Source organism: Meles meles, chromosome 7 (genome assembly GCF_922984935.1).
Source record: "Meles meles chromosome 7, mMelMel3.1 paternal haplotype, whole genome shotgun sequence".
In the NCBI taxonomy this organism is placed as follows: Eukaryota; Metazoa; Chordata; class Mammalia; order Carnivora; family Mustelidae; genus Meles; species Meles meles.
Window position 1 is genome coordinate 119,139,408 of NC_060072.1, and position 16,973 is coordinate 119,156,380.

A 16,973-nucleotide genomic window follows, 5' to 3' on the forward strand; every position below is an offset into this window, starting at 1 on the left:
TTCCCTTCCCCACCTCTTGGCATAAATGTGGAACCACCTTCAGTAAACAGCACAGCACTGACACATGATTCCTAACCTGCTTACACTGGGTCCCACTCCCTTCTGCTCTACTGGTACTGCTGGTCAAATGTACCTCAGTCCCAGGGCAGCAGGTCCCTTTCCCAGAAGACCAGCAGAAATCCACTGACCACAGCATGTCTCCCGACCAGAAAGTTTGGCAAGGATTTGGTTCAAGTGGAAGTAGCATCAGGTCTCATTTAACAACCTGATCAGAGGAAACCTAGTTAAAACTTACCACATTGTGGCTAAGGACCAAATACTGCTCACTGTAGGCAAGGAGCTTCTCTGCAGCTGACTGACCTCAGGGATAGAGCAGTAAAAACACAATAGCACAGTGCACACAGTACACACCAGAGAAACTCCTGGAAGTGCCAGGCCCTGGACACCAAACGACCTCTTCTTCATAAAGTTATTACTTTCAGGAGGAGGGAATGTAATGGACTCTCGTAACACAAAGTGAAGACAGAGACTTTAGACAAAATGCCAAGACAAAGAAATTCATCCCAAAGGAAAGAGCAAGAGAAGGTCATGTCCAGAGATGTAATCAAAACAGATATAAGTAATATGCTGATGGAGAATTTAAAGCAACAATCATAAGGATACTTGCTGGGCTTGAGAAAAGAATGGAAGATTTCAGGAGGCCTATACCACAGCAATAAAAGAGATAAAAACAATTAGTCAGAAATGAAAAATACAATAACTGAGATTCAAAAAAGACTGGATGTGTGCTCGCTTCGGCAGCACATATACAAAAAAGACTGGATGCAATGAGCACCAGGATGGCAGAAGCAGAGGAACAAATACGTGATATAGAAGACTGAAGAATGGAAAATAATGAAGCTCAAAAAAAGAAAGAAGAATTATGGAACATAAAAATAGACTTAGGGAACTCAGTAACTCCATCAAACACAATAACATTCATATGATAGGAGACCCAGAAGAAGAAGAAGAATGAAAAGGGGGCAGTAAATTTATTGGAAATCATAGCTGAAAACTTCCCTAATGTGGGGAAAGAAAGAGACATCTAGATCAAGGAGGCACAGAGAACTCCCACCAAAATCAACAAAAGCGGGCACCTGGGTGGCTCAGTGGGTTAAGCCGCTGCCTTCGGCTCAGGTCATGATCTCAGGGTCCTGGGATCGAGTCCCACATCGGGCTCTCTGCTCAGCAGGGAGCCTGCTTCCCTCTCTCGCTCTCTCTGCCTGCCTCTCTATCTACTTGTGATCTCTCTCTGTCAAATAAATAAATAAAATCTTTAAAAAAAAATCAACAAAAGCAGGTCAAGACATATTGCAATTAAATTTGCAAAATATAGTAATAAAGAAAAATCCTAAAAGAATCAGGACAAAAGAAGTCCCTAACTTACAAGGGAAGATCCATAAGGCTACCTGTAGATCTCTCCCCAGAAACTTGGGCAAGCCAGAAGAGAGTGTCATGATATACTCAAAGTGCTGTATGGGAAAATCTGTAGCCCACAATTCTCAATCCAGCAAGGCTATCACTCAGAATAGGAGAGATAAAGAGTTTCTCAGACAAACAAAAACTAAAGGAGTTCATGATCACTAAACCAGCCCTGCAAGAACTATTAAAGGGGACACTTTCAGTGGAAAAGAAAGACCAAAAGTAAAAAAGACGAGAAAGGAACAGAGAAAATCTCCACGAACAAGAACAAAACAGGTAATAAAATGGCACTAAATACATATATATATCAATAATTACTCTGAATGTAAATGGACTAAACACTCTAATCAAAAGACATAGGGTGTCAGAATGGATTAAAAAAAACAAGACCCATCTTGTTTTTTAAAAATGAAACTCATTTTAAATCCAGAAAGTGTGGGGATGGAGAAACATTATCATGCAAATGGAAGTCAAAAGAGGGCCAGAGTAGCAATCCTTATATCCGACAAACCAGATTTTAAAGCAAAGATTGTAACAAGAGACAAGAAAGGCACTGTATATAACAAATGGGACTATCCAACAAGAAGCCTAACAATTGTAAATATTTATGCCCCAAGATGGGAGCACCCAAATATAAACAATTCACAACAAGCATAAAGGAACTAATTGATAATAGTACAATAATAGTATGGGATTTTAACACCCAACTTACTTTAATAGACAGATCATCTAAGCAGAAAATCAACAAGGAAACAATGACTTTGCATGACACACTGGACCAGATGAATTTAACAGATATATTCAGAACATTCCATCCTAAAGCAGCTCATACCCATTCTTTTTAAGTCCACATGGGATATTCTCCAAAACAGATTATATACTAGGTCACAAATCAAGCTTCAACAAGTACAAAAAGACTAAGATCATACTATGCGTATTTTCTGAGCACAATGCTATGGAACTTGAAGTCAACCACAAGAAAAAATTTGGAAAGACCACAAATACATAGAGATTAATTAATTAAGTAAGTAAGTAATTAAACAATGAATGGGTCAACCAGGAAATCAAAGAATAAATTTTTAAAAATATATGGAAACAAATGAAAATGAAACCAAAATGGTATAAAACCTTCGGGATGCAACAAAAGTGGTCCTAAGAGAGAGCATATAGCAATCCAAGCCTACTTCAAGTAGCAAGAAAAATCCCAAATAAACAACCTAACCTTATACCTAAAGGAGTTAGAAAAAGAACAACAAAGCCTAAAGTCAGCAGAAGAAGGGAAATAATAAAGATTAAAGCAGAAATAAATGCTATAGAAACAACAACAACAGCAACAAACCCAGTAGGACAGATCAATAAAACCAGAAGCTAGTTCTTTGAAAAAAATAATAAAATAGGTAAGCCCATGACCAGACTTATCAAAAAGAAAAAAGACCCAAATAAATAAAACCACAAATGAGAGAGGAGAAATAACAAACAACACCGCAGAAATACAAATGATTGTAAGAATATTATGAAAAAGGATATACCCATAAAGTGGACAACCTAGAAGAAATGGATAAATTCTTAGAAACATATAAAATAACAAAACTGAAACAGGAAGAAATAGAAAACTTGAACAGATTGATAATCAACAAAGAAATTGAATTAGTAATCAAAAATCTCCCAATAAAACAAGAGTTCAAGGCCAGATGGCTTCACAGGGGAATTCTGCCAAACATTTCAAGAAGAGTTAATACCTATTCTTCTCAAGCTATTCCAAAAAATAGAAGAGGAAGGAAAACTTCCAAATTCATTCTATGATCCAGCATTACCTTGATACCAAAACCACATTAAAAACTCCACTAAAAAGGAGAACTTCTGGCCAATATCTCTGATGAACATGGAAGCAAAAATTCTCAATAAAATACTAAAAAGTTGAATTCAACAGTACATTAAAAGAATCATTCATCACAATCAAGATTTTGGTGGCCGGGCGCGGAGGTGATTCCACACTGAGGAGAGCGCGGCGGCCGGGGTGGCAGTGGCAGCATTCGTGTGCTCTGGTGTGAATCGCCGAGGGAGGAGGCGGTGGTCGTAGCGGTGGCGGAGGAGGCGGGTACGAATCAGCTGCGGGCGGAGACATGGCCAACATCGCGGTGCAGCGAATCAAGCGGGAGTTCAAGGAGGTGCTGAAGAGCGAGGAGACGAGCAAAAATCAAATTAAAGTAGATCTTGTAGATGAGAATTTTACAGAATTAAGAGGAGAAATAGCAGGACCTCCAGACACACCATATGAAGGAGGAAGATATCAGCTAGAGATAAAAATACCAGAAACATCCATTTAATCCCCCTAAGGTCCGGTTTATCACTAAAATATGGCATCCTAATATTAGTTCCGTCACGGGGGCTATTTGTTTGGATATCCTGAAAGATCAATGCGCAGCCGCAATGACTCTCCGCACGGTATTATTGTCATTGCAAGCCCTTTTGGCAGCTGCAGAACCAGATGATCCACAAGATGCAGTAGTAGCAAATCAGTACAAACAAAATCCCGAAATGTTCAAACAGACAGCTCGACTTTGGGCACATGTGTATGCTGGAGCACCAGTTTCTAGTCCAGAATACACCAAAAAAATAGAAAACCTATGTGCTATGGGCTTTGATAGGAATGCGGTAATAGTGGCCTTGTCTTCAAAATCATGGGATGTAGAGACTGCAACAGAATTGCTTCTGAGTAACTGAGGCATAGAGAAAGCTGCTGATATAGTCAAGCTTGCCCCTTCTTGAGGAGCATCAACATCTGTTATTTTTAGGATTCTGCATAGATTTCTTTTAAACTGGCATTCTTGCCTAATGATGTTATCTAGGCAACATTGGAGACTGAAAAAAATCCCTGCTCTGTAAATAAAGCTAATTAAACGTCTGTGTAAATTTAAAAAGGGGAAATACCTTAATTTTTTTCTTAATAGTGTAAAAATTCTTTGAGCTAAGCTAAAACCATGAAAAAAACATGCTACTTTAGTGTTAGCAGTGTACCAAGACTAGCAAGAGTTTGCTTCAGGATTTCGTTGAATAATTAAGATAATATTTTGAGTGTGTCAGGGCCATTCAAATTGTTGGTGTTTGCATCACAGCTACCTTAACTGTTTTTAACATGGATCCTCTGTGCCTGTGAATTTACTTGCATGCTTGTACTTGACTTCTTAGAATGGGTAGCTGAAAAGACCACCATTTTAAGCATTTGAAAATTATTAAATATGAGATTTATCCAGAATTGAAGATGGTGACCTATTCAGAGCCTTTTTGTCCTTGTCAGCAGACTGGGACACCATATCTATTTTTCCCCCCTCTCACCACACACAGCGAATATTCCAGTAGTAAATTTCTCTCTTTGGTGGAGAAATGTGCCTCGGGGCAGTATCCCTTGCTCCATATTTAGGTCGTAAATTTGGAATGTTTTGTTATAGTTCTTCACTCTTAACTTTCTTGTGTGAGTAATAATGTAAAAATGGAGCTGCCAATTTTGTTCCTCTTGCAAAAACAATAAATACTTGATGTTGCAGTATTAAAAAAAAAAAAAAGAATCATTCATCACAATCAAGTGGGATTCATTCCTGGACTGCAAGGGTGGTTCAATATTCTCAAGTCAATCCACCTATAATACCACATTAATAAAAGAAGGATAAGAAACACATGATCCCTTCAATAGTTGCAGAAAAAGCATTTGACAAAGTACAACATCCATTCATGATAAAAACCCTCAACAAAGTAGGGTTAGAGGAAACATACCTCAACATAATAAAGGCCATATATGAAAAACCCACACCTAATATCATCCTTAGTGGGGAAAAACTGAGAGCATTTCCTCTACAGTCAGGAACAGGACAGGAACTACCACTCACAACACTGTTATTTAAGATAGTACTGGAAGTCCTAGCCACAGCCGTCAGAAAATACAAAGAAATAAAATGCATCCAAACTGGTAAGAAAGAAGTCAAACTTTCACTTCTGTGGATAATATGATACTCTATGTAGAAAACCCAAAAGACTCCACCAAAAAATTACTAGAACAGACACATGAATACAGTAAAGTCACAGGATAAAAAAATCAATGTATCGGTATCTGTTGCAGCCCTGTAAACCAAAAATTAAGGATCAGAGAGAGAAATCAAGGAATTGATCCCATTTATGGTTGCACCAAAAACTGTAAGATACCTAGGAATAAACCCAACCAAAGAGGTAAAAGATCAGTACTCTGAAAACTATGAAATTCTGATGAAAGAAATTGAAGATGACACAAAGAAATGGAAAAACATTCCATGCTCATGGATTGGAAGAATAAATATTTTTAACATGTCTATACTACCCAAAGCAATCTACACATTTAACACAATCCCTATCAAAAGGCCAACAGTATTTTCTGCAAAATACTAGAACAAAAAATCCTAGAATTTTAATTTAACCACAAAAGATCCCAATATCAAAAGCAATCTTGAAAAAGAAAAACAAAGCTGAAGGCATCACAATTCTGGGCTTCATGTTATTTTACAAAGCTGTAGTGATCATGAAAGTGTGGCACTGGCATAAAAATAGACCCATAAATCAATAGAACAGAATAGAAAACCCAGAAATGGAAGCAAAACTTAACAGTCAACTAATCAATGAAATAGGAAAGAATATCCCATGGGAAAAAGACAGTCTCTTCAATAAGTGATATGGATAAAACTGGATAGCAACATGCAAAAGAATGAAACTGGACCACTTTCTCACAACATACACAAAAATGAAATAAAAATGGATGAAACACCTAAATGTGAGACTTGAAACCATTGAAATCTGGGAGGAGAAAACATCAGTAACCTCTTTGACATCAACCAGAGCAAATTCTTATTAGATATGTCTCCCAAGGCAAGGGAAACAAAAGCAAAGCAAAACAAAACAAAACAAAAACTATTGGGACTTCATCAAAATAAAAGGCTTCTCTATGGAAAGGAAACAATCAACAAAACTAAAAGGCATCCTACAGAATGGGAGAAGATATTTGCAAGTGATATATTTGATAAAGGGTTAGTATCCAAAATACATAAAGAACTTATAAAACTCAACACCCAAAAATCAAATAATGCAATTAAAAAATGGGCAGAAGACATGAATAGACATACAGTTGGCCAATGGACACATGAAAAGATGCTCAATATCAGTCATCCTCAGGGAAGCACAAATCAAAACTACAATGAGATATCACTCACATCTGTCAGAATGGCTGAAATTAACAACTCAGGAAACAACAGATGTTGGTGAGGATGCAGAGAAAGGGGAGAACTCTTACACTGTTGGTAGGAATGCAAACAGGAGCAGCCGCTGTGGAAAACAGTATAGAGGTTCTTCAAAAAGTTAAAAATAGAACTATTCTACAACTCAACAATTGCACTATTGGGTATTTACCTAAAGGATAAAAAAAAATACTGCCTGAAAGAGATAGAAGCACCCCAATGTTTATAGTAGCATAATCAATGATAGCCAAATTATGGAAAGAGCCCCAAAGTCTATCAACTGATAAATTTTTTTTCACTATGAAAATGCTTTAATGGTAGCATCTGTACCACATGTGACATTAAGACAGGAAGGAGTACAAGTGCACACAGAGAACAAGTTGCAAGTGAATGAAGAGTTCACACAGCTTTCTCCTCAAACTCGCCCTCATCCTTGGCCGTGGTGTCCTGGTACTGTTGGTACTCGGACACCAAGACGTTCATGTTGCTCTCTGCCTTGATGAACTCCATCTCATCCTTGCCCTCATCCGTGTACCATGTACAAGGAAGGCCTTGTGCTGGAACATGGCAGTGAACTGCTCCGAGATACGCTTGAACAGCTCCTGGATGGCCATGCTGTTGCTAGTGAAGGTGGCAGACATTTTTAGCTCCCGGCGTGGGATGTCACATAAAGAGAATTAAGCAATTAAAAAGAACGAAATCTTGTCATTTGCAACAACGTGGATGGAGCTAGAAAGTATTAAGCTAAACGACATAAGTCAGTCAGAGAAACACAAATACCATACGATTTCATTTGTATGTGGAATTTAAGAAGCAAAACAAAGGAACAAAGAAGAGGGAAAAAAGAAAGGAAACCAAGAAACAGACTATTAAGTTTAGAGAACAAAACAATGGTTGCAAGAGAGCAGGGAGGCAGGGGGATGAGTTAAATAGGTGATGGGGATTAAGGAGTGCACTCGTGATGAGCACCAGGTGATGTATGGAAGTGCTGAGTCACAATATTATATAACTGAAACTAATATTACACTGTGTGTTAACTAACTGGAATTTAATAAAAACTTGTAAGAAAAAAAAAGAAAGAATCACTGATTTTCTTCCGTTAGTTTTCTCCACAGTGTTAGCAGTATTATTATTAAAATAAAAAAAAGAAACCGCCAAAGATCACAAAGAGAGAATTCCAAAATTAGCAAGAAAAAAATGATTTGTTACAGGTAAGGGAGCTTCTTTTAAGATTACCAATGGAGACTGGGTGGCTCAGTCGGATAGGCATCTGACTCTTTACTTCAGCTCAAGTCATTATGTCAAGGTCGTGAGATTCAGCCCTGCATTGGGCTCTGCACTCAGCAGGGAGTCTGATTGAGATTTTCTCCCTCTCTCCCTCCCTATGTACCCCCCCACCCCCCGGCTTTCTTTCTCAAATAAATATATCAATCTTAAGAAAAAAAAGACTAAGATTGTTTAAGTGGGTCAAAAAGCAAGACCCAGCTATATGTTGTCTACAAGAAACCCACTTTAAATATAAAGACACATATAGATTAAAAGGAAAGGGATAACCACATGATTGAAATCATATGTAGAATTTAAGAAACAACACAGATGACCACAGGAGGGAAAAAGAAGAGAGGCAAACCATAAAACAGACCCTTAACTACAGAGAACAAACTGAGGGCTGCTGGAGGGGAGGTGGGCAGGTGGATGGGTTAAACGGGGGATGATTATTTTTTTTAAAAGATTTTATTTATTTATTTGACAGAGAGAGATCATAAGTAGGCAGAGAGGCAGGCAGAGAGAATGAGAGGGAAGCAGGCTCCCCGCCGAGCAGAGAGCCCGATGTGGGACTCGATCCCAGGACCCTGAGATCATGACCTGAGCCGAAGGCAGCAGCTTAAACCACTGAGCCCCCCAGGTGTCCCTAAATGGGGGATGATTATTAAAGACAGCATTTGTTGTGATGAGCACTGGGTATTATATGTAAGTGAGAATCACTAAATTCTACTCCTGAAACTAATATTACACTATATGTTAACTAACTAGGATTTAAATAAAAACTTGAAACAAAAAAAAAGGAGGAAAAGTATGGAGAAAAATATACTATGCTAACACTAATCAAAAGATAGTAGGAGTAACAACATTGATTTCAGACAGTAGACTTCAGAGCAAGGTAAGTTATCAGGCATAAAGAAGTCCACTACATAATGATAAAGAGAGCGTACTTAAAGAAGACATACATAAATATCCTTAACCTGTACATGCCTACCAACAAAGTATCAAAATAAGCGAGACAAAAACTGATAGAAGCACAAAGAGAAACTGATAAATCCACTATTATTGTTGGAGAGTCTAGCACCCCTCTATCAGAAGTGAACAGATTTATTTCTCCCAGTTCTGGAAGATGTGAAGTCCAACATCAAGGTGCCAACAGATTTGTTTCTTGGTAAGAGCCCTTTTCTTGGCTTGCAGATGGCAGCTTTCCCACCTGCCTTCTGGCTGTATCCTCATATGCAGAAAAGAGAAAGGTCTGATTTTCTGTTTCTTCTTATAAGGCACCAATTTCATCATGAGGCTCCAAACTCATGATGTCATCTAAACCTAATTACCTCCCAAAGACCCCACCTCCTAATGTCACCACATTGGCAATTAGAACTTTAGCATATGAATTTGGGTGGGATAATTCAATCCATAACAGATACCAAAAGGAGAACTAAATAAATGGGAAGATGTTCCATGTCCTTGGGTAGGAAACCTCAACATTGTCAGGCTGTTCTTCCCAACTTGATCCAAAGATTCAATGCAACCAAAGTCCCAGAAAATTATTCTGTGACTATTGACAAAGTAATTCTAAAGTTTATGTGGAGAAGCAAACAAACAAACAAAAACAAAAAAAAAAAAAACCCACCAAAATAGCTAACTCAATATTGAGAGAGAAGAACAAAGGACTGACATTTCAAGACTTACTAAAAAGCTATAGTAATCCAAATGGTATAGCTTTGGCGAAAGAATAGACAAATAGATCCGTGAAACAGAATGGAGAGTCCAGAGGTGGACTCACATAAATATAGTTAACTAATCTTTGACTAAGGGGCAAAGGTAATGCAATAGACAAAAACAGTCTTTTTCAACAATTGGAGCTGGAAAAACTGGATATCTGCGTGCAAATAAGAGAATCTAGACAGGCCTTACACCCTTCATAAGAACTAACTATGATCCAATATGCATCATAGAACTAAATGTAAAATCCAGAACTATCAAACTCCTGGAAGATAACATAGAAAATCTAGATGATTTTCTTTGTGACTTTTCAAATGCAACAGCGAAAACACAATCTGTGAAAGAAACAACTGACTTCACTAAAATGAAAAACAATGGCACTTTGTAACAAAACACCAAGAGAAAGAGAAAATGAGGGACAGACTGGAAAAAAAAAGTTTTCAAAAGGCATATCAGATCAAGTACTGTTATCCAAAATATACAAAGAACTCTTAGAAACTCAATAATAGGAAACAAACAAAAAAAAACTTGATTTAAAAAATAGGCTAAAGACCTGAATAGACACCTATCAAAGAAGATAAACAGATGTCAGGTAAGTATATGAAAAGATGTTCAACATTATATCTCATTAGGGAATTACAAATTAAAATAACAGTACGGGATGCTTCGGTGGCTAGGTCAATTAAGTGTTTGACTCTTGATTTCAGCTCAGGTCATGATCTCAGGGTCATGAAATCAAGCCCAGCATGCAACTCCACACTGGGCATGGAGCCTGCTTAAGATTCTCTTTCTCTCTACCTCTGCCCCTCCTCCCCCTCTAAAAGACAAATAAAAAAAAAAAAAAATCCAAAGCCCAATGATTTCTGTTAGAATGGCCACTCCCACCTACTCCCCACAAAAAAACCTGACACCACCCTATGCTGACGAAGATGTGAAGAAACAGGGGCTCTCATTTATTGCTGATGGGAATGCCAAGTGGAGTGGTCACTTTGGAAGACAGTTTGGGCGTTTCTTATAAAACTAAATATACTCTTACCATATGATATGGCAGTCATGCTCTTTGCTATTGAAATTTTATGTCCACACAAAAACCTGCACACAGGTATTTATAGCAACTTTATTTATAATTGCCAAAACCTAGAAGCAACCAAGATTGTCCCTCAGTACGTGAAAAGATAAGTTACCTGTGGTATATCCAGACAATGGACTATTAGTGCTGAAAAGAAATGAGCTCTCAAGCCTTTACAAGATATGGAAGAAACTTAAGTGCATAATACTAAATGTAAGAAACCAGCTTAAAAGGCTACAAACTATACGATTCCATGTATATGACATTCTGGAAAAGGCCAAAGTATGGAGTCGGTGAAAAGATTGGTGGTAACTGAGATCTGGTAGGGAGGGGTGTGGAGAGAGTAGGATGAAGAGAGAGAGAATAGAGGATTTCTAGGGCAGTAAAACTATTACTTATGGTACTAAATTGGTGGGTATGTGTCATTATACACTTGTCAAAACTCAGAATGTGCAAAACCAATAATGAACCCTAATGTAAACTATGGACTTTGGATGATAAAATATCAGTGTAGGTTTACCAGTCATAATGAATGTGTCATGGTGGTGTAGGATGTCAATAGTGGGGACAGGACTATACGGGGACGCTCTGTATTTTCCACTCAATGTTGCTCTGAACCTAAAAATGCTCTAAAAATTAAAGTTTGTTTTTTTTTAAATAAAAGGATAGCCTTAAAAAAACCATAAAAATCTACCCCACTTCCAAACAAATAAAAAAGAACAGAAATGACAAAGCATGTGACTGCAAAAAAAAAAATCAATGCAACACAAAGGCAGCCTGTAAAAGAGGGATAGCTTCAGACATAAATAGAACAACTGACAAAATGGCAATATTAAGTCTTTGTCTATCAGTAACTATTTAAATGTGAAAGTGTTAAATCCCAATCAAATGACATATATTGGCTAAATGGATAAAAAAATTACACGAGAGACGCACTTTAGATCTAAGGGCACATAGGATGAAAGTGAAAGAATGGAAAAAAGATATCCCATGCAAATGGTAGCCAAAAGACAGCTTACATTAGACAAAAGACAATTTAAGTAAAAATTCACAAGAGACAGAGCACATTATATAGTGATAAAAGGGTCAATTCACCAGGAGGATATAACAATTTTTTTTAAAGATTTTATTTATTGGGTGCCTGGGTGGCTCAGTCAGCTAAGCATTGCCTTCAGCTCAGGCCATGATCCAGGGGTCCTGGAATTGAGCCCCACATTGGGCTTCCTGCCAGGTGGGAAGCCTGCTTCTCTCTCTCTCTCTCTCCCTCTGCTGGCTGCTCCCTCTGCTCATGCTCTCTCTCTCCATAATAAATATTATTTTTCAGAGAGGAAGAGGAGGAGAGGAAGAAGGAGGCTCCTGGAAGAGCAGGGAGCCTGACATGGGGATTGATCCCAAGACTGCAGGATCACAACCTGAGCTGAAGGCAGATGCCTAACTGAATGAGCCACCCAGGCACTCTAAGATATAACAATTATATGTATATATAATTGTTATATATATATCTTTGTTATGTTGTTATATATATATCTTTGTGTTATATATATAACATATATATATGAAGATATATATATATCTTCACCTAACATGACAGCTCTTAAATATAAAAAGCAAACAGTGACAGAATTAGAAGGAATAATAGACAGCAACATAAAAATAGTAGGATTTTTTAATACTAATTTTTAATAATGAATGCAAAAACCAGGCAGAAGAGAAATAACAAAACAGAGGACTTGAATGACACTATAAACCAAGTGTAACCAACAGATATATACTGGATATACACAATCCATCCAACAACAACAGAATACATCTTCTCAAGTATACATGGAATATTCTCCAGAACAGACCACATGCTAGGACACAAAAGAAACATTAAAAAATTTAAGAACTCTGAAATTGCACAAAGTATGTTTTCTGCATACAAGAGAATAAAACTAGAAATCAAGAGCCCAAAGAATATGGGAAAATTTACAAAGATTTGGAAATTCAACAATACAGTATTTTTTTTTCTCTTTAAGAGCAAGAGTGAGGAAGCGTGTGAGCAGGGGGTAGAGGCAGAGGGAGAGGAAGAGAGAGAATCTTAAGCAGGCTCCACACCCAGCATGGGGCCTGATGCGGGGCTTGGATCTCACATTACCCTGAGATCATGACCTGAGCCGAAATCAAGAGTCTGATAATTAACCTACTGAGCTACCCAGGCTCCCAACAACACACTCTTAAACAACCAATGGGCCAAAGAAGAAATCACAAGGAAGATTAGAAAATATATAACAGATCTAAAAATATGTTTACTGCTTTCTATTAGGGGTGCAATTTATATCTTTCAGTTATCACAATCTACTGCCAAATAGAATTTCATATAAGTTAAAGACTCTTACAATTTACCTACATTTTTTCTTCTTAATTTTTCCACTATTGCAGTTATTCATTGTACATGTAAATATGTATTAAAACCTCAAAATTATTAGTATTGTGTTTTCTTTAAAGAGTAGAAAGTAGTTACTCCCATATTTACCTGTGCTCTTCATTCCTTTGACATTCAGATGATTTCCATCTGGTTTCACTTCCCTCTGCCTGAAGGACTTTCGCCTACCTTGAGGTGTTGGTCAAAGGTCTGATGAATTCTTTCAGCATGTATATGCCTCCAAATGTCTTTATTTTACCTTTTTGTGAAAGATATTTTTACCAATTAAAGCATTCTAGGTTGGCTGTTTTTTAATTTCATTACTTTAAGGATATCACTTTACTCTTCTGGTTTGCATTATTTTCAGTGAGATGCTTGTGTACTAAATGTCATTTCTCTGTGCTTTTAAGATTTTTTTCCTCTTTATTAACAATTTTAAGCAATTTGGTTATAAAGTCTTATAAATTGCGTCATGTTTCTTGTTCGTAGTGTTCATTGAACTACATGGATCTTCTGGGTGTATACTTTTCATCAAATATGGAAAATTTTTGGTCATTATTGTTTAAGTAGTCTTTCTACTTCCACTCACCCATTCCACATTCTCTGCCTTTGGAACTGTAATCACACATATATTAGGTTGCTTGGTGTTGTTGCATAGCTCACTGAACTATGTTCATTTTCACACCTAATCTTTCTTTTCTTTGTTTTTCATTTTGGGTAGGTTTTATTGCTTTGTCTTCAAATTCACTAATTGTTTCTTCTCTGGTGTCTGATCTGCTGTTAATCCCCCCCCGCTTTTTTCCACATTAAGAAGTTTATGTGGGTTATATCTTCTTTTTTTTTTTTTTTAAGAGTTTATTTATTTATTTGACACACAGAGACCACAAGTAGGCAGAGAGGCAGGCAGAGAGAGAGAAAAGGAAGCAGGCTCCCCACCGAGCAGAGAGCCCAATGCGGGACTCAATCCCAAGGACCCTGAGATCATGACCTGAGCCGGAGGCAGAGGCTTTAACCCACTGAGCCACCCAGGCGCCCCAGGGTTATATCTTCTATATAGTTTTTTGCCATGCTTCTTTAACACATGGAGAATATTTATAACTGTGTTTTTAAAAATATTTTTTTAAAAATGGGGCCTGAATTCATGACCCTGAGATCAAGACCTGAGCTGAGATCAAGACTTAACTGACTGAGATACCCAGGTGCCCCTATAATAACTGTCTTAATGACTTTGTCTCCCAATTCTATCATACGTTCCACAGGTGGGTCTGTTTCTATTGATTGATTTTTTTCTCTCACTATAGATTTTTTTCCCTGTTTCTTTTTATGCTTTGATTTTTTTTAGATGCCAGACTTTGTGAATTTTACATTGTTAGGTATTGGATTTTTTTTTAATGCCTATAAATATCTTTTGAGCTTTGCCCTTGGATGCAATCAAGTCACTTGGAAACTGATCTTGTCAAGGCTTACTTTTATACTTTGGGAGGTAGAGCAGAAACTAGATTTACTCTAAAGCTGATTTGACCCTTTACCTGAATTAATGTCTAATAATGTCTGTTTAATGTCTAATAATTACAAGGTTTTCATTCTGGCTGGTGGGAACAATAACCATTCCCAACCCTGTTTGATCTCTGAGGATTATTCTGCCTCCTCCCTTCTGGTGGTCCTTTCTCTAGCCTCAAGTAGTTTCCTTACAGGTATATACTGATCAAAACTCAACTGGAAACCTCAGGGGAACACCCTGTAGCTCCATAGTTCTCTTTCTATACAGCTCCTTCCTGTCCAGTACTCCACCCCCCTGCCCAATTCTAACCACTTTCACCTCAATTCTGTAATTTCCAACTCTTTCCTCAATGTAGGCTCTGCCTGGGCTTCCCCATCTTTGAGCTGTAGTCTGGAAACTGTAGACAGTCAACTGGGACAATGGTAATGCTCACCTCAATTGTTTTCCTTCTCCCAGGGGGAAACATTCTGTTATCCAATGTCAGTGAGCCGATGTTTCATAGGCTTTGTCCAATTTCTTATTTAAGATGGGAAGGTAAATCCAATTTCTGTTCCATTACAGTTGGAAGAAATAACCACTTGATGGTTTTGGTTTTATTAAATGACTTTACTCATGGTCTGAGATCTAGTGATAAGAGAAATAAGCCTAATAATGAGAGTAAAACACTCAGTCAAATATCCACTGTGTATCAGTGACATTTAGTATTAGTGTGCTGACAAAGAAGCACTCACCTGGGTGGCTCAGTGGGTTAAGCCTCTGCCTTCGGCTCAGGTCATGATCCCAGGGTCCTGGGATTGAACCCCACATGGGGCTCTCTGCTCAGTGCGGAGCCTGCTTCCCTTCTCTCTCTGCCTATCTCTCTGCCTACTTGTGATTTCTGTCTGTCAAATAAATAAATAAAATCTTGAAAAAAAAAAAGCACCCCCCCCCCCCCACTTTAAGGTTTTTTAAAAGACTATTCTCCTCAGTTTGGGGTGTTTTCTCTCCCAATTTTTGATTTTGAAAAATGTGGTTTTGGAGAATATGAAAAAATTGAACAATGAAAATCCGTAGCCTTTCATCTAGATTGAAAAATTAGTATTTTACTACATATGCTTTATCTCCATATATTTTTAATTGATTGAAAGTCAGTTTCACGCCTAAATATTTATCCTTCATCTTCCAAGGAAAGGATATTCTCTTACATAACCACAATAGCATCATTCTACCTAAAAAATTTAATACTGATACAAGAATATTAGCTATTACATAGCCCATATTCAAATTTCTTTAATTATCCTTTTCTCTTTCCAGAATCACAATCCAATCGACAAATTACTGCATTTGGTTACTGTGTGTTATTAATCTCTTTTTCTCTGAAACAAACCCCCTGCTATTTTTTTGTTATTTATAATGTTGACATTTTTGAGGAGCTCAGGCCTGCTATCTTATTTAATTTAGATCTTTAAAAATTGTGATAGTGTTAGTAAATTTTATGACAATTTGGGGAAAGAGAAACTCCTCGTTATTTTAGAATTATATTTATCCTGTCACTTTGAAGACTATGCTAAATTTTGAATATGAATAAATCTCATTTTAAGCACTCATATCCTTGAAAATTGCTCAATGACTCAAGTGTGCTATTAAAGAAATTAGAAGTTGAAAACATCTAATACTGCATTCCTCCCTGGCGAAGGGAAAGGCAATGGAGACATTTTAGCTTCATCTTGTCATTTTTGTTTTATAGTACTAGGGTTAACAATGTGGCCCACTTTTTCACAAGCACTGTTCCTGTGTGATTGTTATAGAAAGTCAGATCTTTCGTCTACTCAGCCGCAGAACATATTGTATACTCCCCCAAGCGAAATGGAAGAGGAAAATGCTTGCTTTTTCAGAACCCCAGAATATGCATGAGAGAAACAAATGCATATTTTCCCCGGATGAAAACTTCCGGATATTTCAAAACTACCATCTGGTAGTCCACCCTGTTTTTCCACCAGATGGCAATAATCCATAATGGCTGAGCAGGCCGAATGGAATGTACACAAGGGCGTGAGCATTAGAGGCTATGAGCTTGCAATGTGGTAATGTAGGAAAAATGATGAGTCCCGAGAGAAGACGATAAATAATGGGTTGCTAAATCCGGCATCATAGCCATCACAGCCATCATAAAAGGAATCACATCGCTCATCTTTATCGGTGTAAAATTTAAGAATACAACAAGCTGGATCTTTTCTGTTTGTTTTCAGAATCACATAGGAAGGCAAGCTAGTAGAGTGGAGAAATTGTTGATTTTCAAGTAGGGTTTATCAAATT

At 37.5% G+C, this 16,973-nt stretch overlaps 1 protein-coding gene across 1 annotated transcript; it reads left to right on the plus strand.

Annotated features, from left to right (window-relative positions):
- Positions 1-3,436: 3,436 nt before the first annotated feature.
- Positions 3,437-4,382, plus strand: LOC123946274 (ubiquitin-conjugating enzyme E2 K-like). Its single transcript, XM_046011737.1, is given in 2 exon segments — positions 3,437-3,778; positions 3,780-4,382. Coding segments are annotated over 2 exon segments (600 nt in total). The 5' UTR covers positions 3,437-3,584; the 3' UTR covers positions 4,186-4,382.
- Positions 4,383-16,973: the final 12,591 nt, after the last annotated feature.